At 51.7% G+C, this 25,391-nt stretch overlaps 2 protein-coding genes and 1 long non-coding RNA gene across 6 annotated transcripts; 2 read left to right on the top strand and 1 right to left on the bottom strand.

Moving 5' to 3' along the window:
- Positions 1–1,187: 1,187 nt before the first annotated feature.
- Positions 1,188–15,586, top strand: NR2F2 (nuclear receptor subfamily 2 group F member 2). Of its 4 annotated transcripts, none has more exons than XM_055556618.1 (3): positions 1,188–1,699; positions 9,503–10,030; positions 12,763–15,586. In XM_055556618.1, the coding sequence occupies exons 1-3, from the start codon at positions 1,657–1,659 to the stop codon at positions 13,035–13,037; spliced, it is 846 nt and encodes a 281-aa protein (XP_055412593.1). In that variant the 5' UTR covers positions 1,188–1,656; the 3' UTR covers positions 13,038–15,586. The 4 variants fall into 4 exon arrangements, with proteins under 4 accessions (XP_055412593.1, XP_055412592.1, XP_055412594.1 ...); XM_055556617.1 differs by lacking the exon at positions 1,188–1,699 and adding an exon at positions 6,013–7,890; XM_055556619.1 differs by lacking the exon at positions 1,188–1,699 and adding an exon at positions 7,826–7,964.
- Positions 4,879–5,743, bottom strand: LOC129634416 (uncharacterized). The gene is made up of 2 exons (XR_008705627.1): positions 5,256–5,743; positions 4,879–5,128 (listed from the first exon to the last, which is right to left on the bottom strand). It is a non-coding gene; the product is annotated as an uncharacterized LOC129634416 (long non-coding RNA).
- A 595-nt stretch (positions 15,587–16,181) lies between the features above and the next one.
- LOC129634414 (translation initiation factor IF-2-like) lies at positions 16,182–23,602 on the top strand. Its single transcript, XM_055556622.1, has 2 exons — positions 16,182–16,795; positions 23,207–23,602. Exons 1-2 carry the CDS (start codon positions 16,212–16,214, stop codon positions 23,232–23,234), a joined length of 612 nt encoding a protein of 203 aa, XP_055412597.1. The 5' UTR covers positions 16,182–16,211; the 3' UTR covers positions 23,235–23,602.
- The last annotated feature ends 1,789 nt before the right edge of the window (positions 23,603–25,391 follow it).

Genomic DNA, 25,391 nt, shown 5'->3' with positions numbered 1-25,391 from the left:
CCAGGGAAGGGGAGGGAAGAGGCTGGGCTGTGATCACCTTCACCTGCCCCGAGCCGGCCCCCCTGTTCAGCTATCCCTCGACCTTCTGCTGGGGTTAAAGGGGGCGGGGGCGAAAGGGAGGGGGGCACCCCCAGTTACACAAGTGGCCTCCTTCTCGAAGAGAATGAGTTCACCACCTCCCCAGAGGAGCCTCGCCATCCATCCCCTCGGTGTAACTGATGAGACAAACCGCAAGGAAAAACTTCTGTAGCCCTTATTTATGGTATTAATGAATAGTTAAAAAAAGATTTACACTTCTTATGATCAATATTCTGAGTTATTTCCCTCAAAGTATATAATTACAGTGTCTTCAGAGTTTTCATCATTGTTTGAGGTGGCAAAACCATTTGTAATTTTCATTAGCCAGTAAACATGTAATTAACATTCAGCACTGTGTTTAACTTAATTCCTGTTTAAGACAAGGACAAGAAGCAGCCGAAGAGCGTTAGTTCCATTTGTTAATTCTGACATACATCTTACCATAACAGTTTCCTAAAATAAAAGATCCGTGTTTCCCCCATTATTCTTCTCTTAAAACAAAACAAAAATCCATTAGTTAAAATTGTATTAAACTCTGAGAGGCAGCATAGTTTATTCTCATTTTTCACTAGTTACTGTATTCCTGCTTCCTTTATTCATTTTGGGAGGTGGATGGAGGGAGGGGGTGAATTAGGCATTCATTATCTGAAGACTTGGAGTAGGGAACCCCTCCCCCCCCCCAAAGAAATAGGTTCCGGCTTCAGGAAAGTTCTAGAAGCAGAAATGGGAAGAGGGGGGGTAGGCATGAATCCGCAGGGGAGAGGGAAAAATCACTTTGGGGGGTAGTTAAAAGTAGAAAATGAGGATTTCAACGGATTCCTAGGAAAATGTTGCCCTCCTGTTTCAAGTTCTATCTTTGATCCAGGGTGAGGGGAGCCTGTCTGCCAGTCTGTGAGGCTGCTGCTTTTTTCCCCTCCTCTCCCACCTCTGTTTTTTTTTCCAACTTGCTTTAGGATTAGTCTCCATCCCTCTCGACCCCAAACAGTGGAATTTGGCTGTGCCTTGGGTCGTCTTTGCTCTGCACTATCGCCTATAGTTGTTGGCGGTTTTCTGCTGAGGCTGAGCCGTTAGCCCCAGCCTCCGACTAAACTCATTAAGTTGGGAGATTTTTTTCAATTGGACGGGTGTTTTTAAAGTCTCCTCTTTCCAGCCCCAAACAAGGTGTAACAACGCACTCTTCCTTCTAAGGAATGAGATGAGAGACAAGGATCACTCCAGACATCTCCTACCTACGGTTTGGGGTTTTTTTTCTTAAAGGCGAGGCTTGCATTCCTCAGCAGCTATGTACAAAGCTCCCTGAAACCTCGTCTCTCTAAAGTTACTGTGCAGGGCTTTCCAAGGCTGAGAGCGTCTGATACATGGGGAAGCACTTCCTTGAGGTGGAAGATCTTTCCCTTCACCTTTCCTCTTTTTCCCTGCAGGCTAGTGCCTACTTTTTATCAGTTTGCACAATCGCTTAGATAAACACCGAGGAGGAGATTCTCTTTAATTATCAAAGACACATCTTTTCAGGGGGCCAACAAAGCGGTTTATTTCACCCGCCAAACTAAAGGAGAGTTATTCCTGTTTAGAAGGAAGATGCAAGCGGTTTGGGACCTTGAACAAGGCAAATATGGTTTTGGTATGTTTACTTACAGTATTTTTTTTTCTCTCTCTCTCTCCTTTCTCACTTTTCTCCTTGTGCTATGTGGGGTTGGGGATGACTTGGGGTTTTTCAAGAAAAAATCGGATGCTAACGTGTATGGAATGCCTAGGACTGTGGTTTAAGGGGTTTGGGGAAGGGGAGACCGTCAATTCAATGCATTGCCATATTTTATTACATGTGTGTGGTAGGAGAGGTGGTGGAGGGGGGAAGAGGGGGAATATACAATTGCAAAGCTGCCAAAATATGATTAAACCGAAGCGTAAAGACTGCGGTGCCTCCCATCTCCTCAAACTCATTTCCTTCGCTAGAGCAAACTAAAAGCCAGTCCTTATAAGCGTGCTTTTCCAAGCAACAGACGACTCGGTTTTCTAGCAAAGGAGCTGCTAGGCTCGCACTAAGTGTCAGAATTTACTGTTCGATTTGCCTCGGCGCTGCATTTTGCAACCTTGTGCAACTGACAACCAGCCAGGCAGGGAGGGCGGAAAGCGCTGCCCGGCGCCCTCGGCCGCGGCTCGGGGAGGCGAGCGTTCGGTTAGCTAGGAGGAGAAGCGCGACGAGAAGGGTACTCACCATCGGGCGGGGTGGTGGAGCTGGCGTGCGAATTTCAGGCAAACGTTTACCTTTTTGCTGTCTATTGCAACCGCGTCGGGCTGACTTAAGCAATTCTGTGCTCTATCCAAAACGTTCAAGGAACGGTTCCTCATTTTTAAAAAGCCAGCGAGAGAGACGACAGAGACAGAGAAAGAAAAAGAGAGGAGGGGGTGAGGGGGACGCACATAAACCCAGTTCAGGAAGGAAAAAAAAAAAAAAAAAAAAATCATCACCTCTCCGCCAGGGAATCGGGAAACGCAGAGGTAGCGAGATCTGAGTCCGGTCCAACCAAGTCAAAGCCAATTAATTTTAAATCCTGAAGAATTATTCAGATTAAAATGTACAGAAGTTTCATTCTGCTATGCCTACGTGAGCTCAAAGTCGTTTCCCTTTAAGAGCTCTTTTCTTTTAAAGTTGAATTTTAGGCAGCGAGGACTCTTACACTAGGGGGCAGACAGATACTGTACTAGCTCCAATCTTAAGCAATTTTTTCCCTCCCAGCATATGCTCTGATTTAGCACTGTAAATTTTTCAGAGGACCCAACTCTGACAGCCCCTGGTGATTTTCAAAGTACCACAAGCCAGTGGTTAAAAATTGCATTGACTTGGAAGTTCAGAGAGACACAATGGAAGCCCCTTTCCCTATTCATGGAGCTCCAGTGTGGTGGAAGAGAAAAACACACACGGACTAGATTGAGGGGAAGGAGGATTTCAATGAATCCTGGTGGACAGAACTGGTTTCTACTGAGTTCAGAGTTAAACTCAGCATTTGCTGGGGTCTGTATTCATATTGTGATTTAATTTGTGTAGAATTACAGGCACTTTCTGCAAGAAAATCATATTCCTGGGTGGGTTTTTTTTTTCCCCCTACAGTTAAACAAATGTTTTTTCAACTTTCTCTGGCCAAATTTAAGCCTGCCATTCTTCTCATTAAAATAAATTTATATCTGCAATAAAAGACTGGGCTGGATTTTTTAAAAAAACAACATATTGATATTTATCTTTTAGCCTTAGAGCTGTTTTGTTCAAAGAATACGAACATCTCTGAAGAAGACATTTTAAAACCTGCTCCCCTCTTTTTCATTCTCAGTCTGCAATCTTCTCTCTTCTTCTATACAATAAAATTAACTGCAATTGATAGTCATTTTTTTGGTTTGTTTTTGGCTTTTTACTAGCACCCCCATAACTGAATGAGTCCTAAGATAAAAACACCTCTGACTCTATAGCTGCCCTGGGGTCGTATGCCTAGCAGACTCCAGAGCTGTTGAAGATGGTTGGGAAATCCTTCATTTAAAATCTGAGGCCATCAGAGCGTACTTCAAATACCAAAAATCTCAAAGTGGACGGGGTAACTCTTGCTCCTCAAAATTTTTCCCACTGCATGTTTCTAGAAGGTTATCTTGCCATAGAAATGCCTGCACCCAAGAGCCAAGTTTAGGGTTTCTCTGTAATCAATTATTCTTATCTTCTATTAAATTGAGATAAGGATACCCATTAGATTTTCTATCTCAACCCCAGCCCTACCACATCTTTGCTGAGTCTGCCCCTAATCTACTGACATCTGTAGCATTAGGCAATTCCTCCTCGAATCATAGTGATTGAAAAGAAAAAGAAGAAAAAAGACACAACCTTCTCTGAAATGATTTCTCTTCCATCCTTCTTGTCCTCTTTAGGAGAAAATTATACTGTATCTATAATCATCCTGAAATTTGCTGCCTGGCTTCCCTCTACGGCAATCTCATTACACACCAGGTTCATGATAGTTCAGTGTCCACTGAAGGTTAAAAAAAAAAAAAAAAAAAAAAACTTTCAAATAATCCCAGCACCTGCAGCTTTAGTGAAATATCTAATTTCAGTGGAGAAACGGTGAAGGCTAAGAAGGTTTCAAGAATGAAGCAAGGAGGATCTTTTCTGCCCTAAAACCAAGCCCCTCTCCGCCTACATCTTCCTTTAGTTCTTACCTCGTATTCTGCCCCTGTGTGTAAAGGGAATACAAAGTGCAATCTACACATGTCAATTATTTGTACAATTTACTTTTTTAAAGTCTTCATTGCCTCGATTTCTAGAACTACCAAGGATGCTTTCCTGTGGTCATTAATTTACTCTTTATGTGTGTTCATGTTTCCTGAAGCTCAGCATGCTTTGTGTAAAATATCTTAATTGTTCATAAACCTGGTTGGATTACTAGTCCATAGATTTTTTTGGTGCAAAGAGTGTATGATGGAGTCGCAGTTTTGTTCTATAAATGTTGAATAGTGATGATCCACTAGCTGGTCAAAAGTGAACAGAAAGATTACTGCGTTGGAATATAATGTGTTCTGGGGGACAATTCTAGATGTTTGATGTTTAAAACTAAATGCTCCAGAATTCAGAGATACAACCGGCTTGATGATTTTTAGCACACTGAGCAGAATGGCACAGGCAATGAAGTTGTTCTCATTGCAGCGAATCTCTTGAGGTAGAATATGGCTTGTGCAGTGATTCCTGTGACTTGTACTTGGTATTATTGCCAATTTGGGGCAGAATCTCTGTGTGTGTTTTAATGGCTGTATGAATGCTTAAAAGGAATTGAGGAACAATGAAGTCCTACTCAACTGTTCTATGACCTAGGAGCATAGTCGCTGAAGTCTTTGTCTGTGTACGTTGACAAATGTGCATCTGATACATGTGCGCTTACATGTGTGTACAGAGGGTACGCACAGGGGACGCTGGAGGCTGCGTCCACTTGTCCATCAGCCAGCAGAAAGGTCTTTTCACCTCTCCCCACGACTGGGTGTGTGTCAGGACGCTCGCTGGCTTGGGAGTTAGCTGAAACTAACGGGAGAGAATAAAGTTGAAGAAAATTGATTTTAATTGCGTCATGACAATGAGATGAAGTCTACTTCGGCTTCTCAGCATCTGAGATGCTTTATTTGAGCAATTAAAATGTCAGGCCACATACCTGTGAAATGTTAACCCTACATGGACAAAAAAAAAAAAAAAAGCCACTGAACGGCTCTTTTTATTTAAAAAAGAAAGAAAGAAAAAGAACCACCAAACCGAGCAAGTGATCAGACTTGAATAAGGAAAGGGTCTATTCCCGGATTTGACCAAATGGTTCGTTTGGAAAATGCCTGCCAGCTGGGCTCTAGGTACCTTCCCATCCTCACCCACTACCCCTCTGCAAAGAAACCGGGCAGCTTTTCTCTTTCTCTGGCACCGCGGGCACCAAGATGCGCCGGGAGCCCCGGGTGGTGCGCGAGCTGCGGATCCGGTGGCATTGCCAAGTTGCGAGAATCGAAGTCCCCGATTCCATCCAAAGCCTCTCGCGGAGCCTTTAAGAGGCGTCGTTCCGTGCGCGCCGCGTTCCTCACCCCGCCGGGGCGGAAACCTCGGGTGCGGGGTGCGCAGAACGCGGTGGCCGCGCGCCCGGGGATGGCGCGGGCCCATCCCCCGCCTGGCTGAGGCGAGGGCATCGCCACCCCCGCCCCGCCCCGCCCCCCGCCCCGAGCCCCCGGAGCGCCCGGAGCCCCGGCCGCGACGCCGCTCGCGCTAGGACCGGGCTGCGCCCGCGGCCGCCATGGCGGGGCCGCCGCGCTCCGGCCAATGACGGCGAGGGGGCGGCGCGCGCGCGCCTGGCCAGGCCAACCCCGGCGGCTGCCTTATAAGGCGCGCCGTCTCCATGGCAACGTGCGCTAAGTTGCAGCAGTCGTGTCAAAGTTCACTATATAGAGAGCTCAGTGAGCTGATCGCGGAGAAGCCACTTCTGCCAGCCCCGGCGCCTATAAATCGCATTCCCTCCCGCGCCCCCCTTTTTAGCATATTTGATCACTTTGATTCTCTGTTCTTTTCTCTCCGCGGTGTGTGTGTGCGTGCGCGCGTGTGTGTTTTCTCGTCCTCCTCCTCTTCTCCCCGAGTTGCCTTCTTTCTCCGGGTGCCGTGCTGCCTTTTTTCCCCTCTTTCATTCTTTCTCTCCGTCTTTTTCTCCCCCCTCTGCGCACGAAGGATGTGCTTCTAGGTGGTGATCTGCCCTCCTCTCTCTCTTTTATCATTTCTCCCCCGCCGCCGGCGAGTTGACTCTTTCCCTATGTGTGTGAGGCGGCTCCGGCGGCAGCAGCAGCGGCTCCGGCGGCGGCAGCAGCGGCAGCAGCGGCAGAGGCTTCAGCGGCGGCGGCGGCGCTAGACGCGGCGGCTCCGGGCCCGACCCGGCGGCTTCGGCGGCGGCGGCGGCGGCTCCAGCTCCAGCTCCGGCGGCGGCGGCGGCCCAGGCGGCCCGCAGGGAGCAGCGAGCGGCCTCTATCCGGCGAAAGCGGGCGGCGGCGGCCGGAGCGAGCGAGGCGCGCGCCGGGGCGCCCGGGGCAGGCGGCGGCGGCGGCCCAGCGCCAGGACGACGCCGCTCAGCGCCCGACGCGGACCACTTTCATGCTGATTCCCCTGGACTCGGGCAGCGCTCCGGCCACTCCGCGGGCCGCCGGCCTCCGCCCCGGCCTGCCTGGCTCTCTGGGCGCGCCCGAGACCGGCGCCTCTGCTCTCCGAGTCCTCCCGATTTCGATGGCTTTCCTGAATGGCTGACTGTGGGCTGCCCTGGACTTGGCCCCCGGACAGTCGCCTCTCCTCCTCCTCCTCCTCCTCCAACTCCTCGGCTACACACCAGCTCTGAGAGCGAGAGAGTGAACAAGAGAGGGAGGGAGAGAGTGAGAGCGAGGAAGATCTTTGGAGAGATTTTTTTTTTTTTTTTGCCTCCTACTTCTGTCTTGAAGCCAGACAATCGACTTGCAGCTCTCCCTCCCCTCCCTCTCTCTCCCTCTCTCTCTCTCTCTCCACGTTCTGCTCCCACTTGCTCTCCCCCAGCCCCATCCCCTCCCCTCCCCGGCGGAAAGCCCCCCGAAAGCAACAAAGCTGAGCCGAGAGAAACAAACAAAACAAACACACCGGGCCAGACGAGCCATCGACAAAACTTTGCAAAAGCAGAAACAAAAAAGGAAAAACTAACCAACCTCAACCAACCAGCCCCCCCGAGCCACCCGGGGCGCCCTCCCGCGCCCTCTCGCACCCTTTGCACACACAAAAGGCGGCGCGCCGGAGCCCGAGACCCGGGAGCCCGCCGCCGCCCGCAGCCAGGGGAGCAGGAAGTCCGGACGCGGCCCCCATAGATATGGCAATGGTAGTCAGCACGTGGCGCGACCCCCAGGACGAGGTGCCCGGCTCTCAGGGCAGCCAGGCCTCGCAGGCGCCGCCCGTGCCCGGCCCGCCGCCCGGCGCCCCGCACACGCCACAGACGCCCGGCCAAGGGGGCCCGGCCAGCACGCCGGCCCAGACGGCAGCCGGCGGCCAGGGCGGCCCTGGCGGGCCGGGCAGCGACAAGCAGCAGCAGCAGCAGCACATCGAGTGCGTGGTGTGCGGGGACAAGTCGAGCGGCAAGCACTACGGCCAGTTCACGTGCGAAGGCTGCAAGAGCTTCTTCAAGCGCAGCGTACGGAGGAACCTGAGCTACACGTGCCGCGCCAACCGGAACTGTCCCATCGACCAGCACCACCGCAACCAGTGCCAGTACTGCCGCCTCAAAAAGTGCCTCAAAGTGGGCATGAGACGGGAAGGTATCGGCCTCTCATTTCTCCTCCCCTCGCCCGGGGTCCCGGGGCCCTGGGTGCGTTTGGCTAGCCTGCTCTGGGTAAGGACACAGATGCCCCAAGCTCTTCTCTTCGTATTGCAGCTGAAAGGGGTTTTTATACTAGAAGCAAGTTCTGCAGTGGAACCCAGACCCCCCCCAAATCCGCATGCTTTGGCCGACTGATTTCCTCAACTCTCTCTTCGGGCTGTTTTCATTTCCTTTGCATTGATGGCCAGTTCATTCGAGTTCGCCTTTTTGCAAGGGATGGGGTGGTGGTGATGATGGTGGTTGTTTTAAAGCCTGGTTTACTTCTTTTTCCTCTCCGTTTCTCTCTCTCTCTCTCCTTGTTTTCCCTGCATGTTCAACATATGTCCCTCCTCCCCAACCCTCTCCCCAGCCCCCACCCTCTCAAAAAAAAAAAAAAATCAACCTGAGATTGTACTTTTTGTACAGGAGGTTCAAATTACAAATGGCAATTTTATGCACTTCGCCGTATTAACGCTGCCGCCCGGGCAGCGCTCATGTGACCCTCCGTGGATTAACATTCGGCTAAAAAAAAATACCTCTGTTTTCTTTTTTCCTTTCACTTTTGAAAGGAGGAGAGCGCGATAGGGAGTAGGAGCAGGGTGGGCGAGGGGCCTGGGGCGGCTGCTTTCGCTCTGCGCGAGTTGGGTCTTTGTGATATGAAATTCGCCGAGCGCCGCGAGCCCTGCTCGGCCAATGGCGCGCTCGGCGCCGGGCGCGGGCTCCGGGTTGTGGCGAGCGAACGCCCGGGTTTCTTTGTGTTTCTGCGAGAGCGACTCTCCCCGTCCGGCGTCAGATAACCGCTCGTGCCCGAGCCTGGCCGGCCCTCCCCGACCCTCCCGGGCGGCGCTGCCGCCGGCCGCCTGCTCCCCGCCTCTCGCCCGGCTTCCTCTCGCCTCGGCCGGCCTGTCTCTCCGCCCTCTCTCTTCCTGCGAGCACACCGAGTCGGCTGCCGCCAGACCTTGGCTGTCGGCTCGCCTCTCGGCTCGCCTCTCGCCAGGGGTGGCCCGTGGGGCCGGGGCTGCGGGCTTGGGGGTGTGGGGTATGGAGAGCGGTGCTGGGGTGGCCACAGGCCGTCCGGGGTGAAGCTCCTCGGTGTCTTTTGCAAAAGCGTCTCCCCCTCCCCCCAGCCTCGGGCCCCCCCACCCCCACCCCGCGCTCCTTCTCCTCCAATCAATAAAAATATCAGCCGTTCAGCAGTAAAAGAAGAAAGATGCCCCCCACAATGCTCCATCCCTCCCACAGTGCCGGGGGCCCCGAGGCAAAGTGGTCCATGCTGGGTGCGCGGCCTCCCGGCCTGGAACGGGCCTCTGAAGCCAGTGGGCCGCCCTGATCGCCGGAGCTGGACTGGGTGGTGGTCGGAGGAGAGGGCGGCCGGGCTCCCGGCCCCCCTCGGGTCGGTGGCCCTGGCTCGCCGGTGAGAGAGGGGCAGGCCTGCCGGTTCCTGCGCCGCGCGGAGTCGGGGTCGGGAGTTTTGGGGGGTGAGGGGGGCGGGCTTGGGGCTGACCCTGCCATGGGAGCAGGGGAGACGAGGCTGGGCATTAACGGCGGAGTGTCTCCTTTCCTCCCCGCAGCCGTGCAGAGGGGCAGGATGCCGCCCACCCAGCCGAGCCACGGGCAGTTCGCGCTGACCAACGGGGACCCCCTCAACTGCCACTCCTACCTGTCCGGATATATTTCCCTGCTGCTGCGCGCGGAGCCCTACCCCACGTCGCGCTTCGGCAGCCAGTGCATGCAGCCCAACAATATCATGGGCATCGAGAACATTTGCGAACTGGCCGCGCGGATGCTCTTCAGCGCCGTCGAGTGGGCCCGGAACATCCCCTTCTTCCCTGACCTGCAGATCACCGACCAGGTGGCCCTGCTCCGCCTCACCTGGAGCGAGCTGTTCGTTCTGAACGCGGCCCAGTGCTCCATGCCCCTCCACGTCGCCCCGCTCCTGGCCGCCGCCGGCCTCCACGCCTCGCCCATGTCCGCCGACCGGGTGGTCGCCTTTATGGACCACATACGGATCTTCCAAGAGCAAGTGGAGAAGCTAAAAGCGCTGCACGTCGACTCCGCCGAGTACAGCTGCCTCAAGGCCATAGTCCTGTTCACCTCAGGTAGGAAGGAACCCTGCCTCTCCCGCGCCTCGGGGCTCCCAGCTGAGAGTTAGGGCCTAAAACCCTTGGGAGCCCCCAGAGCCACACTGTCGAGGGAAACTTGGAATGGGAACTCTGCCTAGCGGTGGGGCTCCGGCAGGCTTGTTCTGGGGAGAGGAGAGGAAGGCTGGGCCACGGGAAGGATGCTTCAGACTGTTGACTCTCTCAAAATGGGCCATGGGGAAGCCTCGCAGGCCTGTTGCCCTTCCGCCAGACCAGGATGCACGCTCCTGTTCCCTCCCTCACCTCAGGCACTCTGGGCCAGCTGAGCGGGAATCTTCTCTACCCCCATGGCTCTCCAGTCACCCGGGCTGAGCCTACGGGAGATGCCTGTAGGCACTGGAACAGTCCTGGTATCAGCCCCTCAGGGGAAGGTTTGCCCCTGGCGGGAGGGGGAAAAGTTTGCCTGCTAACTCAGTGCAAGTTGGAGCTCCAGGCCCGGCCAACCTGAGGGCAGCAATTTTCAAAAGCATATTTTTTCTTAAAACAATGCAGACTGTCCAGAGAGGGGAAAGAGCTGTCAGGAAGGGGCAGGAGGAAGAAAGGGGCCATCATCACTCTTCAGAATGTCTGCAGGGGGTTCAAGACTCAGGTCTTTCGTTTCCCCCGCCCAGGCAAACACTTAAGGCAATTTTTAAACACCCCAAAGTGTGTTCCAACTTGGGCTGGATATGAGTGTTGCCAGAGATATAAAACCATCACTGACTACATTATGAAATCTAATTAGTTTGCAGGTAGTTTAACCTGTGTGAGTAACAGATCTAATGTTAATTAACTCTGGAGGTCAAATGATCATAGAAGGTGTCTGGCTTACCACTTTGGGCCACACCTGAGTCTTTTGGCTGGCCCCCCAGGCTGAGTTCAGCAGAGCCCAGGTGGGTGGAAATCACCCCTTCCACATGCTTGTTCCGAGTTGTCAGCTGACCCCCTTTGTCACGGCTCAGAGAGGAAGGGGGCTCCCGGTTCAAGATAACAAAATTTGGACCTGGGTAGGGCTTGGAACCTAGTCACCCACTGTAGGTTTTGCAGCTTGTAGTCAGGACACCAGGAGAGCTGAGGAGTTCCTGTAGCAGACAAAAAGATCCACAGTCTCTTCCTTATTTTTCCAAGGAAATCTGGGGACCCAAGTCTTGAGCTGAGTCTGTCAGTCGTAGGTTCTGAGTCCTTAACCCACTTTCTTTTATATATTACCTCTTTTTGCATAAAATCCACCCCCTCCACCATCACCCCCAAATTCTGTCTTTGAAAGTCCTTAGGTAATCAATTAAAGGGCAGTGTCTGGGCAAGGAAGGGCTGTATGCAGAGGCTTGGATCTGGATTATTTTTCTCGGGGGACCTGTCACAACTAGAACGGTTGCCTGATGCAAATGTACAGACAGGATCGTCCCCTAACCCAGAGTCACCTTCAACCCTTCCTGCAACCCAACACCCAGCCCATGTTCCAAGACCATCCAGGCGGTGGTTCCTTTCTTGAGCTCATTGTTAGCTCTTAGACTTACCTTAGTCTTCCAGGGAAAGAAATGCCTGATACTCTTGTAACAGTTTAATTTATTAGTGTTTGTAAAATGTAGAGGCCTGTGTGGAGAATGCAGATCGCCTCACAAAGAGATAAAGGTCCCTGTTATCTGATTCTGAGAGAGACAGTGCACTTGCGGAGAGAAGGAGTCCAATGCAAACAGATCTTTTAATTTCTGATCACAGACACCTATGCATTCTGTAGATATGCAGAGCCCTAGATCCACACATGAGGAGGTTGTATGTGTGTTCTGGTTCTTGGGGTGGACTCAGTGGCGGCTTTTTTTGAATATCTGCTTTAAGGATTGACAATATGCATGTGTTAGCCCTAGTCTTGCCTGAGGAGCCCCCAAAGGTCAGGTCACAACCTGCACCGCCTTCACTGAGAAGCCTCTCATTTCAAAGGCACTTATTGTATTTTCACATATCCGAAAAAGAAACGTGTTTTCCTGAAGATAACAGGGAGGGGGTTTCTTCTTCTCGGAGGGACCTGGGTTTACCAAAAAAAAAAAATCAGGGGGGTGGGTAGGAGAAAAAGGGATAGAGAAGAAAAGGAGGGAAAAGAAACAGCTCAAATGAACAGAGAGATCACAGTTTGCATGGCTGCCCTTCAATAGGCTAAACTGACAAGATCAGTTTTAAAGGGCCACTTAAATCAGTTTCAAAGACTGGAGAAAAATGAGTCGCCCTCTTTGGGGAGAATCTGAGGCTGGGTCGTGGGCGCCATTACCCGGGGCTGGGCCAGGTTATTGCCCACCCCCCCCCCCCCACTATATAATTATAAGCCAAACTATTATTTACAGAGGAGGAGGGGCGGAGCACTGGTAGTTTTGGTTTCATCTGTTTGTCAGTCTGTTTACTGACCTGAGCTGGATTCACCCGGTGCACTTTGCTTGGGCCTCCCGGTCACCAAGCCTGAGGAGTGGGACATAGAAAGCCTGCAGTACACTGAATTGTGTTCTGTTTTAAAGCTAATATCCCAGGACCGTCTCACACGGTTCCCCCCTCCCCAGCCCCCAAGTTTTCAGTCCGTAGGCATTTGCTCCTGCTCCGGTTGGGGCAGTTTGACAGAGCACTGTACACACACTTCATGTGACCCATTTCAAACCTCTTAATCTGATGACTGAATTCTTCGTCGTCTTCTTCTTCTTTTTTTTTTTTTTTAAACTTTCTTCCAGATGCCTGTGGTCTCTCTGATGTAGCCCATGTGGAAAGCTTGCAGGAAAAGTCCCAGTGTGCTTTGGAAGAATACGTTAGGAGCCAGTACCCCAACCAACCAACACGATTTGGAAAGCTTTTGCTTCGCCTCCCTTCCCTCCGCACGGTCTCCTCCTCAGTCATAGAGCAATTGTTTTTCGTCCGTTTGGTAGGTAAAACCCCCATCGAAACCCTCATCCGGGATATGTTACTGTCTGGCAGCAGTTTTAACTGGCCGTATATGGCAATTCAATAAATAAATCAATCAAAATAAGAAGGGGGAGTGAAACAGAGAGAAAGAAAAGGCAAAAGACTGGTTTGTTTGCTTAAATTCCTTCTGTTAAGAAAGGATATAAAAGGATGTTACAAGTTTGCTAAAAGAAGAGAGGGGAAGAATTTAATGGACTGTGAATTTCCAAAAAAAAAAAAGACTGTCGAATGAACTTTTACAGAATGCATTAAAAAAAAAAAACTCCTGTGTCGGTCAGAACAACTTGCTACTTATCATTTTTGTATAAAAAGGAAATTAGTCTTTTTTCTTTTTTTGGTAAATTTTGGAAAAATATTGCTAAAAGTGCATTTAAGGAGATTGGGAGAAAATTAGCAGAATGGAGAAAGTAAGTCTTTTTTTTTTTTTTTTCCAAATTATTAATTGTCCTGTGTCTATGTACCTCTAGCTGTTCTTTTTTGTACTTTTCTGGTTCCAAACCAGTTTATTCTGTGGTTCTATAATAAGTTTTGATATAATCTTGGCTTCTTAAAAACTGTGTATCCTTAAAATATATGTTCTGCAAGAATTAAAACTGAGTCCATGAAAATATCATAGGAAGACATAAAACTTTAAAAGGCAACTCAAAGATGATGGAAACGCACTTACAAGTGGTGACCAAAAATTTTAGATGAAGTTGAGCACTCTAATTTGAGAACTGGAGGAACCACATACAACACTTAAAAACTTCCCCTACCCTGACCCACCCCCGCCCCCCAAAAGACACCATGACAAACCTAGCTTTTTAAAAATATTTTAAGAAAGAGAATGAACTGTGGAATTTATTGGCAGCCAAGGAATGTGTCCAAGACACATGCTGAGGTTTTGAATAAAAAGTGAACTTTTGTAATTTGAATTGGGTCCCGCTTAGTTCTTGAATTGTTATGAAAATCCTATATCTGTTTGTATATTTGCAAACCCTTTGTATTATAATTGTTGATATTTTCCCTTTTTAAAAAATACCATTGAAATCAGCATGACAAAATAACACTGTTGGCACTTATAGGTAACGTGATTGATTCAGTATCTTAGAGTTTACAGTTTGTGTTTTTAAAAAAAAAACTGAAGGTTTTTTTTTTTTTAAGTGCAACATTTCTGTATACTGTAAAAGTTATAATAACTGAACTGTTTGGTCGAGTCTTTGTGTGTTATATTCCAAGGAAATTGAAAGTATTCAGAAATTAAAATATTATTTGATATCTGAAACCTGTTTGGCTGTCCCCACTGTCTTTCCATCGAGAAGCCCCTGTGAGCTAGCTCTCTCTGAGCTGGGCCAGGGGCTCGCTCTATTTGTTCACTTCCCTCAGCCAGTTTGTTCAAAGGTAGACTAGTGTATTTGCCTGTTTAATTTGGGTGTGATGGGGTGGGGGGAGTTGAAGTTAATGGTTTATCTATGGTTTAGGAAGTGCCATACTGATATGGTAAACCACCCCCATTCACCTAATCCTTCTTTTAATTAAAAATGGATTTTCCAGGAAAAAAAAAAGGGCCCTTATATTTGTCACACTTAAGTGCCTGCTTAGGGAAGGTATTGTGAAAAGTATTAGAAATCTGGAGATCAGTATCTATTTTATGATCAGGAAAAAATACTGTTTTGTACATTTCTGACAGTTACGCAGAAGGCGGTTCAAGCAAGCTAATCCAGCCTTGTCAATAGAAGGCAGTTGTTTGCAATGAGTTTTTCCTTAAGTAGGCGTGATTTTTAAAAATATTCTGTGGTTCTCATCTAGGGTGGTTGTTGAGAGGATTTCAAAATCAGTGATGTAGCTTAGAGTGGCTGAAGGGTTTATTTTTAATGTATATATGATAACTTGCAGTTGGCCTGCCTTCCCCTCCCCCCTATACGTTCCTTCTGTGAGAGCATGACCACAGGTCAAGGAAATCTTTTCCATTGGAGTTCTGTACATAAAAACACAGCGACATTCTGACATTTCAGATTGTGTAGATACAATCTGTACTACTCTTGGGATCCTTTGTCCTTAAAAGCCAAATTAAGAAAAAGAAGAGAAAGAAAGAAGGAAACGTTATAGGGTGTGTGGATTTGGAAGTATTAACTATTTTGTTTTGGAGGTTTGTTTGTTTGTTTTTTCCTTTTCCCTCTCTCTTGTCCTGGTTTGAAGGAAGCTCAGTGTGTGGGAGCTTGCAATTTTTGTTCTTACTGAGGCTTTGCAGTACCCACACCACCATCATACATCACTGTGTTGTGGTTTGATTTTAAAAGGGGGTGGTGGGTAAGGGGATGTGAAAGAAAAGGGATCATTTTGTAAAGTGTATTAAACTTTGATACTCAGTTCCAGTCAATACATGTAGACCAGAAAAATCTGTCTGATTTGTGCATCGGAGCGGAGTTCTCCATGTGACCCTCAGCTTCTTTCTGTAGATATATACATACATAAATCTAAGTATGTTCTTATGACAGAACATTGCTGACCTCTAGATTGAGGTTTCGTAGGTTGTTGTTTATTTTCTCCTCTTGCAAGTGCTATCCATGTGAGTGTGTGAAGTTTTCTCTAATAAGTAAAACACAGGCCCTTTGCCTTGTTTGTTTTGTGTTAGTTTATTGTAAACAGCCATTTGTTGTAAATTATTATTGGCATTAAATTATAATTTATGATTTTCAAAGCAAAAGACAGTCCCTGTTTTATTCTGCTTTAAGCATGTGTTCTAGACATTGGAAATCTCTCTCTCACTCTCTTAAGTTTCAGCAATGTAGCTTGGGATCTGCGAGGCAGAAAAACAGGACCCAAAATTTTTCAAACGGTTAAAACAAAACCCCTTGTATATGTTTAGAGTGGCCGGAGGAGGATCTGTTTAGAGTCTTGAGTTTGGTTTAAGTTTATAGCATTTAAAGAAAGTTTTTCTTTTCACGCTGAGTTAGAACAAAAGATCTTTGCTGCGACTGAATTGGACAAAAGACGAGGGCTGGGACCCAGCGAGTGCGTTCTGTGTGAAATTGACGAGATCTTTTTTAAAAAGCTGCTAAACATGGCGACTCTTTCCCTTTAAGTGTCTCTTTTTCCTTGCTTTTTTTTTCCCCTTACCCCCCCCCGCCCCCCCACATCTGATCTGAGCTCGCTTTATTTCTTTTCCCAACCCCGCTGCCCCTCCTCCTGTTGGTGCTCGGGGGTGGGGGGGGTGTGAGAGAACCCAGTTAGACGCGAAATGCAACAATGGTCCGAGGAGAGAGAGAGAGAGAAAGGGGCGACCGCTGCTTCTCGCCACTTTCAAACAAACCCGGGGGCAGACCGAGCTGGGGAGGGGAGTGGTGATGGTAGTGGAGGGGGTGGGTTGCGGAATCCTAGCCCGTGCGCTCGGCTCGCGGTCGCCCGGCCTCGGCCCTTCAGCAGCGAGTTCTCGCCAGGGGCCGGGGCTCAAAGTTCGCAGGCTGCGCCCGGGGCCGGCCCCGCGGAGACGGGATGCCGGGGCGAGCATCCAGCCGGCCGCCGGGCCGGGGACCGGGAGCAGCCGCAGGAGAGGTGCCCCCGGCCCCCGCCCCCCGCCGACTCGCGGCGGGGCCCCGTCAGCTCTCCCCGGAAGGCCCGGGGTGCCGGGCGCGCCGGGCCGCCCTCCCGGGACGCGCGTGAGGCGGCGAGCGGCGCGCGGGGGGCGCGCGCGCGTGCGAAACTCGGCCGCGAAGCCCCGCTCCTGACTGGGTCCTGTGAGCGGAGCCAACATGGCGTCTCCCAGCGCGCCGCGAGCGCCGGGCTGCCAGGCGCGGCGGGGCCGGCTAATGGGAAACACATTGGGTATCCGAAAGGGGGAAAAAAAAAAGCGGGGGCGGGGGGGCTAGGGGCTAAAGGCCGCTGCTTCTGCAGGCAGAGAACCCTCTTTTTCAAACTCCCCCCGGCGAGTAAGTGCGGGCCTCGGTGGTGCCTGTAGTTAGAGCGACAGAACTGCGAGGGGACACGCTGGTGACGCGGTGGCCCCCTTCTCCGTCCGCCCCCCGCCCCTCATGACCAGGAGAGGTTATTCCAGGTCTGCCCCCTCAGCAAGAACCGAGTGAGAGAAAGTCGGCCTCCACGACCGCTGGTCTTCAATGAGTGGTGGAGGGGGAGGGGGCGAGGCCATAGGAACAAACCTCGGTCAGTCGTCGCGCTCGTTAATGTAGGGGCTGCAGCTGGGGGGGTCGTCCCGCGAGCCCCTCCGAGTTGTTGGGGTGGGGTGGGGGCGGGATGGTAGAGTGTGGGGACCGGCCGGCCATCCCCCCCGCAGGACGTGGGCACAGCTAACTGGCTGCTTCCGTGGCAAACTTGGAGGAAAGGGGGCTTTCCGGGTGGAGGGCTGCCTGGGGGCGCTCAGGGGTCGAGGGCGGGCTCCGGGCGCGGGGGCGGGGGTCTCAGGCCCTAGAAGCGCACGAGCCGGCGTGGACGGCGCCCCTGACAGGAGCGCTTCTGCAGTAGCGGGGGATGATCTCTTTTATCGAACAGGTTTGAGAGCAGGGGAGGTCGGCCGTGGGACAGATCCGGCCGCCCATAGAGGGTCTCCTGAGGGCCTCTTAAGAGACTGGCTTGGGCCCGGGCTGAGCTCTCCGCCGACGGGGGAAATCGCCCTGAACGTCCCACTGCAGCTCCAGCCCAGGCCTGGAGACCCTTACCCTCAGCCTCCTGGGAGGGAAGTGAGGTTACTCTCTGAATTCCGGGCCTCGTCAAGATTTATTGAAGTTAGGTTTAAAAAACGTGCTTCAGATGATTTTTTCCCATTTTCTCAGATTTCAAAGGCTCCCTGCAGTGCGGCTGCCTAATTAATGGTGAAATTCAACTAAATCTAATTATGCAGTAATTTTAAAGCAGTTAGTGCTGGGCGTTGGTTTGTAATAGGACCCCAGTTTTTTAAAGTTTGCTTACTGTGTTGGTTTAGGAGAAAGCTATCTGTTGTATGGCAAAGAAAGAGGGGGAAATAGTTTTCCTGCGTGAAGGCCTGAGACCGCCCCCCACCCGCTCCATTTCCATCCCCACTTCTATCTATCTCCCTGCCCTTCTCGCTCGCTCTTTTTCCTTCTGCCAAGCTCAAGCTGAAAGGCTGAGTGAGGTGCTAACCCAACCAGGAGACCCGGTTTCATAGCCAAAGGGGAAAGGCCGAATTTTTCACAAGGAGACACAAAGGGACTTGGTATCTGCCCTCCTGGACGCATCTGTAAATGCCCGAAAACAGGGAAGGGACTCTCATCTCCTCTAATAGAGAACAGATTTCCTCTCTTTAACATCCATTGTCATTAAGGGGAAAAGCTGGCTCTTGGAGTTATAAATCTTATCGTCCTTCTGATAACAGACTTGTAATAAGTTAGCGTCTTATTCAAAGTGAACTGTAAAACTGCCTCATTTAATATGGCATCTGTGTCATTAAAACTTTTTCATTTTCCCCCCCTTTGCGTCTTGCAGGCCTGGCATTCAGGCAAGCCCCGAGGTGCCTAGTGGGCCTCTGGGGTTGGACCGAGAGGGAGAGAGGTGTGAGAGATGGGCTGCCTGGTTTAGCCTCTGGATCTCAGTCTGGGGGTGAGAGACCCCTGAGGCAGAGAGGACGTGGATGGGGGGGTTGCTGTGTCCCCCTTTCCCATTCCCCTGAGCGGCCCCCTCGAAATGACGTTCCTTGAAAGAAACATGCTTGTGATTAGCTAAGCAAACACATCTGCTTTCGGAGTTGGGCCTTCGTTAATTAGCTGAACAAAGGGCCGTTTTGCTTTTTACCTTTTGCTGGGGGAGAGTGTGTTATTTCAGGAGTGTCGCGGGCCCTCCTCTTTTCAATTGCAGCCACGACGTTAATTTTATTGGGATTACTGATGGGAAATGAGGTGGCGCAGGCTTCCGAGAGGAAAAGCTTGATCATTACCCCCTCTGGAACTATATTTTTCCACCCTACCTCCTGCTTGCGAGGAGGGGGTGGGGGCCGAACTGCGCAGCAAGTTCGGAGCAATTGGAATCAGGCTCGCCGTCCGCTGATATCGGGTGACAGAGCGTGTGTGGAAGCTGAACTCTGTAATTTGCGCTTCTGTTTCTTTATTAGGCCTGGACAACGAACTAATGAGCTTTGGCCCAGCACAGTGTCACTTGTATTTATTTTCTTATGGTAACTTTGAGGTAGCGGAAGTGTTCCTCACCAAGAGCCGGGAGGGCCAGCAGCCCCGACCGAGGCTGCCCTCGGCCGGGGCTGGTGGCCGCGTCCCCGGGGAGCGAGGAGGCGCGCAGAACTGACGGAGCCGGGGACTGGGCCTTTAGGTGAGGCCCTGGGGCGCTCAGGAAGGGTTAGGCCCTTTGGAGGCCCAGGCATTCCCGCAGGCCCAGCTCCCTGAGATCGAGGTCGAGGGCCAGGTCGAGGGCCGTGAGGCTAGCCTGGGGCAGGTCCCCAGGCGGGATGATGGTCAGAGGTGCAAAGGTGGCGTGGCTCCCTCCTGGCGCCGGACGGAGGAGGGCTCCACAGGCCGAGCAGGTCGGGCCAGGGACACCTTGGAGCGAGCGGGGCTCTCCCGCCCCGTGGCCAAGGCGCCGGTCTGCTTTGTGTCGAGGGAGGCCTGGTTCAGCTCTCTGGCTAACTGGTGGGGGGGTGGGTGGGGCGGAGGGGACGCTTTAAAGGCGCTCTCGGAATCCTCAAGTGCCGGGGCTTCCCTGCCGCCTCTCCCTGGCTTGCTCCAAGGAGTGTCAGTTGGAGAGGCCTAGGATGGATACAGTCAAGGAGGAGTTGGGGGCTGGGGACCGCAGAGGGTCAGCGGAGGCAGTGCGAGCATCCCTTGCGCTGCGACTGAGACCACAAGCCCCCCCAGGCGGAGCGGGGTCGGGGTGCGGAACGAACGGGAGCCCAGGGAATTGCGAGGCGAACGGGGGCTTCTCCGCCCCGCAGCCGGAGGCTTCCCGCGGCTCCTGCCTCACTCCCCGCCAGGCAGCCCCGGCTAATAAGGCCCAGGCGCTGTGTCCCCGCCCGCCCCATCTCCCCTCGCCCCATCCCTCTGCTTTTTCTCCCCGCTCCCCACCTCTTCCTTCCTTCCTGCAAATGGGTGTTAACGTGGGTCTTTATGTTCTGTCTATAACTAGGATGTAATCACGCGCCCCATGCCTCTCTCTAAAAGCATTTAATAAATGTCTATTAAAGCGCTACAAATGTAAGATGAATTTAGTGGCGCGGCTGCCTCCCTGAATCTGAACGGTAATGATGGATTTATCAACGGGGATTCGCCTTCAACTCAGCAAGGGAGGTTTACTCAGCAAATACGTCTGCGAGCACCCACCCAAATACAATCATTTGACCCCCTGCGGGCATTAGCCACCTCACCTCTTCCGCCGCCTGCTTGGGGCGGGGAGGGGTGGGGGGCGGTTAGGGTCGCCCGGGGCCAGCGCCACCCGGAGGACCAGAGGGGCACCGCCCCTCTCCTGGCCTTTTGCCTCTCCTCTGGGCCTTCGGGTCTCGGTCTCACCTTTTGGACGAGTGGGGGACCCGGCTTGCAGGTTTGGGCATGGGGAGTGGGTGATGGCAGTGGGTGAGCACGCGATGAAGTGTGGGCTGTCTTGGTTTTGCCAGGTGACATCAGTGAGCGGCCTTTCGCTCCTCTCAGTTTTGAAGAGAGAGCAATTGTTCCTGCGATTAGGCTCTCGAGTACCCAGCTTTCAAGCACATCTTAGGTCCTCGGATCCTCGCTGGGCCCTGGGCACCATTCTAGGAGAGGCGGCTTCAGGACAGAGGCCTGGGCTGCCAGGCCCTCAGAGGGCCCCGGTGTGCCCAGAGTGGGTGCCCGGCGGGCCTGCCGTCCCCAGGCTCCCCAGACCAGCCAAGCCAAAGCAGAGGCGGCTATTTTCCGAGTTTAGGATGGAGCCCCTAAGGCAGAGGGCAAAACTTCAGAGTGTCTTCCCCTGAACAGATCTAGCTTCTCTCCCACCTGCCCTAGCAGAGCCCACCCGGCCATTTTAAAGTTTCTGTGGCTGTGGGTTTTATAGAATTTGGTTTGGACTGTGATCATTAACGCGCACAAACCCCCACGGACCACCACCTCTTTCTTTTTGTCTTTTTATCTTTCTTCTGGAGAGGGGAGGAAAAGTGCTGGCCTGTTCCATCAAGCCCAGTTCGCATTTGCTCTGGCCTCTGATTTCTCTTTCTTCTTTGGAAATTTCATTGAGATGTCTCTGTACTTCGCTTGTCAGTTATCTTTGTTCCTTTTAAATAAAGGGCTTTTAAATGGACTTATTGCTCCCAGCGTGGGTTCCTCTCTCTAAATGTTAGAAAATTGTGCCATCTACCCGCTATGCTGAGTACTGTCACACTCGGAGACCTCGGGGACCTCCGGGCCGGCTTCAATGCCGCCGTGTCAGGGGCCGCGGGCGGCTGGAGGAGGGGGCGGCTCACGTGGATTTTTGCAGATTTCCGCCAGCAGTCGGCCCGCGTGGCCACGCCAGGGCCCGGCCCGCCCCGCGCGCCGCCGACGGCTTCATGGCGGCCGCGAACCCGGGACTGCGGCCGATCCCGGAGCACATCGCAGGCGTGGCCGGGGCTCTCCCCTTCTCCCTTCCCTCCTCGGAGATGCCTCGGGCCGGGAAGGGGGGCGCCGGTGCTGCCTGTGGACCCGAGCAGCCGCCGGGGGTGGGGGTGGGGGGGGGGGTCGGGGATGACCGCGGACAATGCGGGGAGGCCGCCGGGGAGGGGCCGCGGGGGGACTTGGCCACGCCGCTTTGGAGTGCTCCTGCCCGCCACCGGCCCCCCTCTCTGCCTCGGGGAAGCCCGGCCCAGGCCTGCGGAGAGCCACGGCCGCCGACCGGCTTCCCCGCCTCGGTGAGCGAGAGGGGAGCTCGGGCCAGGCAGTTCGCTGGCAACTTTCAGCTCCGTTTTCCCCGGTAGAGATCCTTCTGTAGTCTTCTGGAAGGCCACTCACTACTTGCTTTGCTTCAGGGGAGTGTGGTTTAGCTGAACCGAGTTCGAACAAATCAGATCTCTGACGTGGGGTCTCCTCACCCCGACCCCTCCTCTGCAAAAACCACAGGTTCTTTTTGAATGAGTTAAAATGGATTAACAGTTTAGATTTTATTATGTGGCTACCCCTCTCAGATGCCTCCCCCCCCCCTTTTTTTTAGCCTATTAAAAGTATTAGCTAAGATTTCCAAGTGTCAGTCGGGTATTTATGCTACTGGAGGTGGGGGGGAATCTCCGATACGGTTTATGACTTTTATTACATGTTTCACACTGTTCGAGAAATGGAGTTTTAAACAACATACAATTAAATCTATATTGCTGTTTGGAGAAGGGCCAAGGAACTCGACAATCAATTAGTTTAGATATTTTGATACTTGTTGCTAAAATCAAAGTGTAAAACTACCACCCCAAGGTAGAGCTGCTTCTCCATTTTTCTTAAGGTCATGGAGCTACCACATAGGAAATGGCAGTTGCTTTTTTCCATCCCAGGCTGTTTTTCCTGATTACTCTGCACAGATTGGTCTTTTTTAAAAATTCAGACTCTTTTCTGTGTTTTTTCCTCCCGTTTCTCTCTCTTACTGCCATCTCACATCTGCCTTTATCAGTCAGGTTTAATTTTTTAAAAACACATTTACTTTTAATTTGTATTATTTGAAAATGAATTGTCTGCTCACCCTTTCTCTTTATCCCTCTCTCCTTGCCTTGACACTAAGAAGGGAAGCCGGCTTGTTTAATAACCACAGTAATACAGTGGTTTCCAGACAAAGACAAAATTCTATTCTTTATAACTACAACATGATGAGAATAGGGGACTCATCCTTTCTCTCTCTCTCTCTCTTACTCCCTCTCTCTCACTCACACTTCTGTCTCTTTCAATAAGCAGTTTAGGAAACAATCTGCATTGAACAGAAACTGCTTCCTTCTTGAAAATGACTCCTTTTCCACCTCCCTGGCTCTCTCTGGGCCAATCCCCTTGACTGCCTGGTGGCAGTCTGCCTGTCCTTGGTCCTGGCAGGGGTTGGGGGTGCCTATGGAGACCTGGAGCATCATGAGAAAGTAGGAGGTCCAGTTCACCTGTACCAGGCAGCTGAGGCAGGGCTGCTGGCAAGTTCCAGAGAGGAGCTTGCTAATTTATTAGATAGTTCTTACTTCCCCTTAGCATCTTCTCTTTGCAGACACCCCAGGTTCTGGAAAGGAGGGGGGTGTCTGAGGTTTTGCGTCTGTCCACCCAGCCCAGCCCACCTCCACCCACTTCCTCTTCTGCTTTCTAGGCTGGGCAGCTCTTGGCCAGCTTCATGACTGAGTTGAAACCCCTGTGGCTCCTGGGATTGCGCAGGCCAGTCCGTGAACGGCCATTTCCACTGGGATGTGGCATCCAGAACCTCCCCGCTTCTCCAAAAGAAAGGCTCTGAACCCAGGGAAGGGATGGGATGGGATGTCATTAGCCTCCCTCCAGAAGCCTTCCTCTTCCTCCCGGGGCGGAGAGGGACCTTTGCCTGGACTCAGCAATGTGGCCTGGCTGCGCCTGGGCCTCTGCTTCCACCCTGCCTTGTGCCCACCCCCATGCCGCGGCCCGAATTGTGAGGAAGGTCTGGGAAGCATTTTCTCTGTGCTAATTTTATATTTCCCCTTTCCCCCTCACAACATTAAACATAATTTTGCGCTGTCAGTGTCACTAAGATTGCGGTTTGTTGACGTCTCTACTTGGAAACACGACCCCTCCGCCTCCAATGGGGAGTCCTCCCTGCGTAGCCTCTGGGAGGCCGCTTCTCCACCGAGGCTTTCAGGGTTTCTGGAACACCCTAAGAGAGAGAGAGAGACTGCAATAAAGGCCATAAGGGTCCCTACCAGAACCCCACAATCATTTCAAATCCCCTCTCCCTGTGACAGCAGGAGCCAATGTGTTTTTGATGTGCGTTTGGTTGTTGGCTTGTTTGTTTAATAAAATCCCTGTGTGTGTGTGTGTGTGTGTTTTACTGTCTCAGTGTCTGTGACGTGTAACCACAGCCACTCCACTTTAAAAATTTCCCTTTGAATTTCTTTTCTGTTGGTCTGTTTTAGTCTGTCCTCTGCAACTTCTTTCTGTTCTCCATCCCTGCCCCCTCCCCCCCCAATATATTTCCTTGGTCTTAGCAGTAATCCTCTGGCCCACCGGCCACGTTCCTGGAGATAAAAATCCATTTATCCCTTGTGTTGCTTCACCGAGGCCCAGTTATCCGGGGTTTCTGGCGACAGAAGGGAGCAAGAGAAAGGAAGACACTTCTTACTTTGCAGGCCCTGCTCCTTTCTTTCATGTGCCAGCCTGGAGGGGCTTGGGACTTAGCAGATGCACCTAGGGTCTGCAGGTTTGCTCTTCATGCCTGGCCGTGGTTCTGGTGGCTTCTCCTCTGTTTTCCTTTTCTAGCTGCTAGCTACTCTGCCCTCTCCACAACAGTGTTTCCGCGCCTGTGTGCACCAAGGCTGGTGGGTTTCAGGGCGATTATCTCATTGCGCTGGTGCAGAGCGAAGCGGCTTGCAGCCCCTGGGTCAGGCATTCAGCAGAGGGCCCATGTCACAGACCCAACCCAAAGGTTAATTTTCCCTCATTAGCATGTCCATAGTTTGCTTCTAGCCCAGGAGCTCGGGCCCTCCGTATGTCACCTCCCGGCTCCCTTCTAAAAGTCTTTGGCACCTTCGCTGTCTCTTCTGGACCTCTCTTCACAACCTCACGTTCTGCCAGGTTCCTACTGGGTTCCTGGACTTTAATCTCTGAAAACCCATCTCATGCATTTTCAGACAGTTTGCCTATTTTCATCCTAGAGCCCCTAGCTTCCACCCGCCCCTCTCTTTGCCCCCCCCTTTCCTCTATGCACCTCATTTACAAACGGATTCTGCTTTATTTGAATTAGTTCACTTTTCCTCTTTTACTTTCTCCCCCTCCCCTTATCCTTTCATTCAGGGCTAGTAAAAGGAAAAGATACAAAATGGCAAAGTTCAGCTGCATGTGCGTGGGGGGAGCCAACCATCCCAGCCACCTAGAAAGAAGCTGAAGGTTTGTAATGACAGAAGAAACAACAAAGAAAAGAGAATTGCATTTGCGGCTTAAGTGGGCAAGTGTGTTTGTGTGTCTATATCTGTGTGTATTTTTCAGATTTCTTTGAACTGCTTTTGTGCTGACTCGACAGAGACATTTGCCGAAGCTAGTCAGGGTATAGGAACTTTGAGTTAACCTCTTATATCAAATGAATCTTTTCATTTAGAGACCAATAAATCTCAATCTCTAGCTACCTTGTGTAGACCCAGCCTGAGCTCAATGAGACAAGACTGGGGCTTATAATAAAGACCAGATAAAGTTTGCCAAAGTTTGTTTTTTTTTTTCTCCCCCCTCTCCATTTTTTTTTTTTTTTTTTAAACCAGCCTGAAAAATTCCCCCATCTAACAAATAAAACTTCAGGGAAGTAGCAGCTTTTCCTCAGC

Source organism: Bubalus kerabau, chromosome 19 (genome assembly GCF_029407905.1).
Source record: "Bubalus kerabau isolate K-KA32 ecotype Philippines breed swamp buffalo chromosome 19, PCC_UOA_SB_1v2, whole genome shotgun sequence".
Taxonomy (NCBI): domain Eukaryota; kingdom Metazoa; phylum Chordata; class Mammalia; order Artiodactyla; family Bovidae; genus Bubalus; species Bubalus kerabau.
The sequence above is the reverse complement of the archived record's forward strand: the minus strand, read 5'-3'. Positions and strand labels throughout refer to the sequence as shown.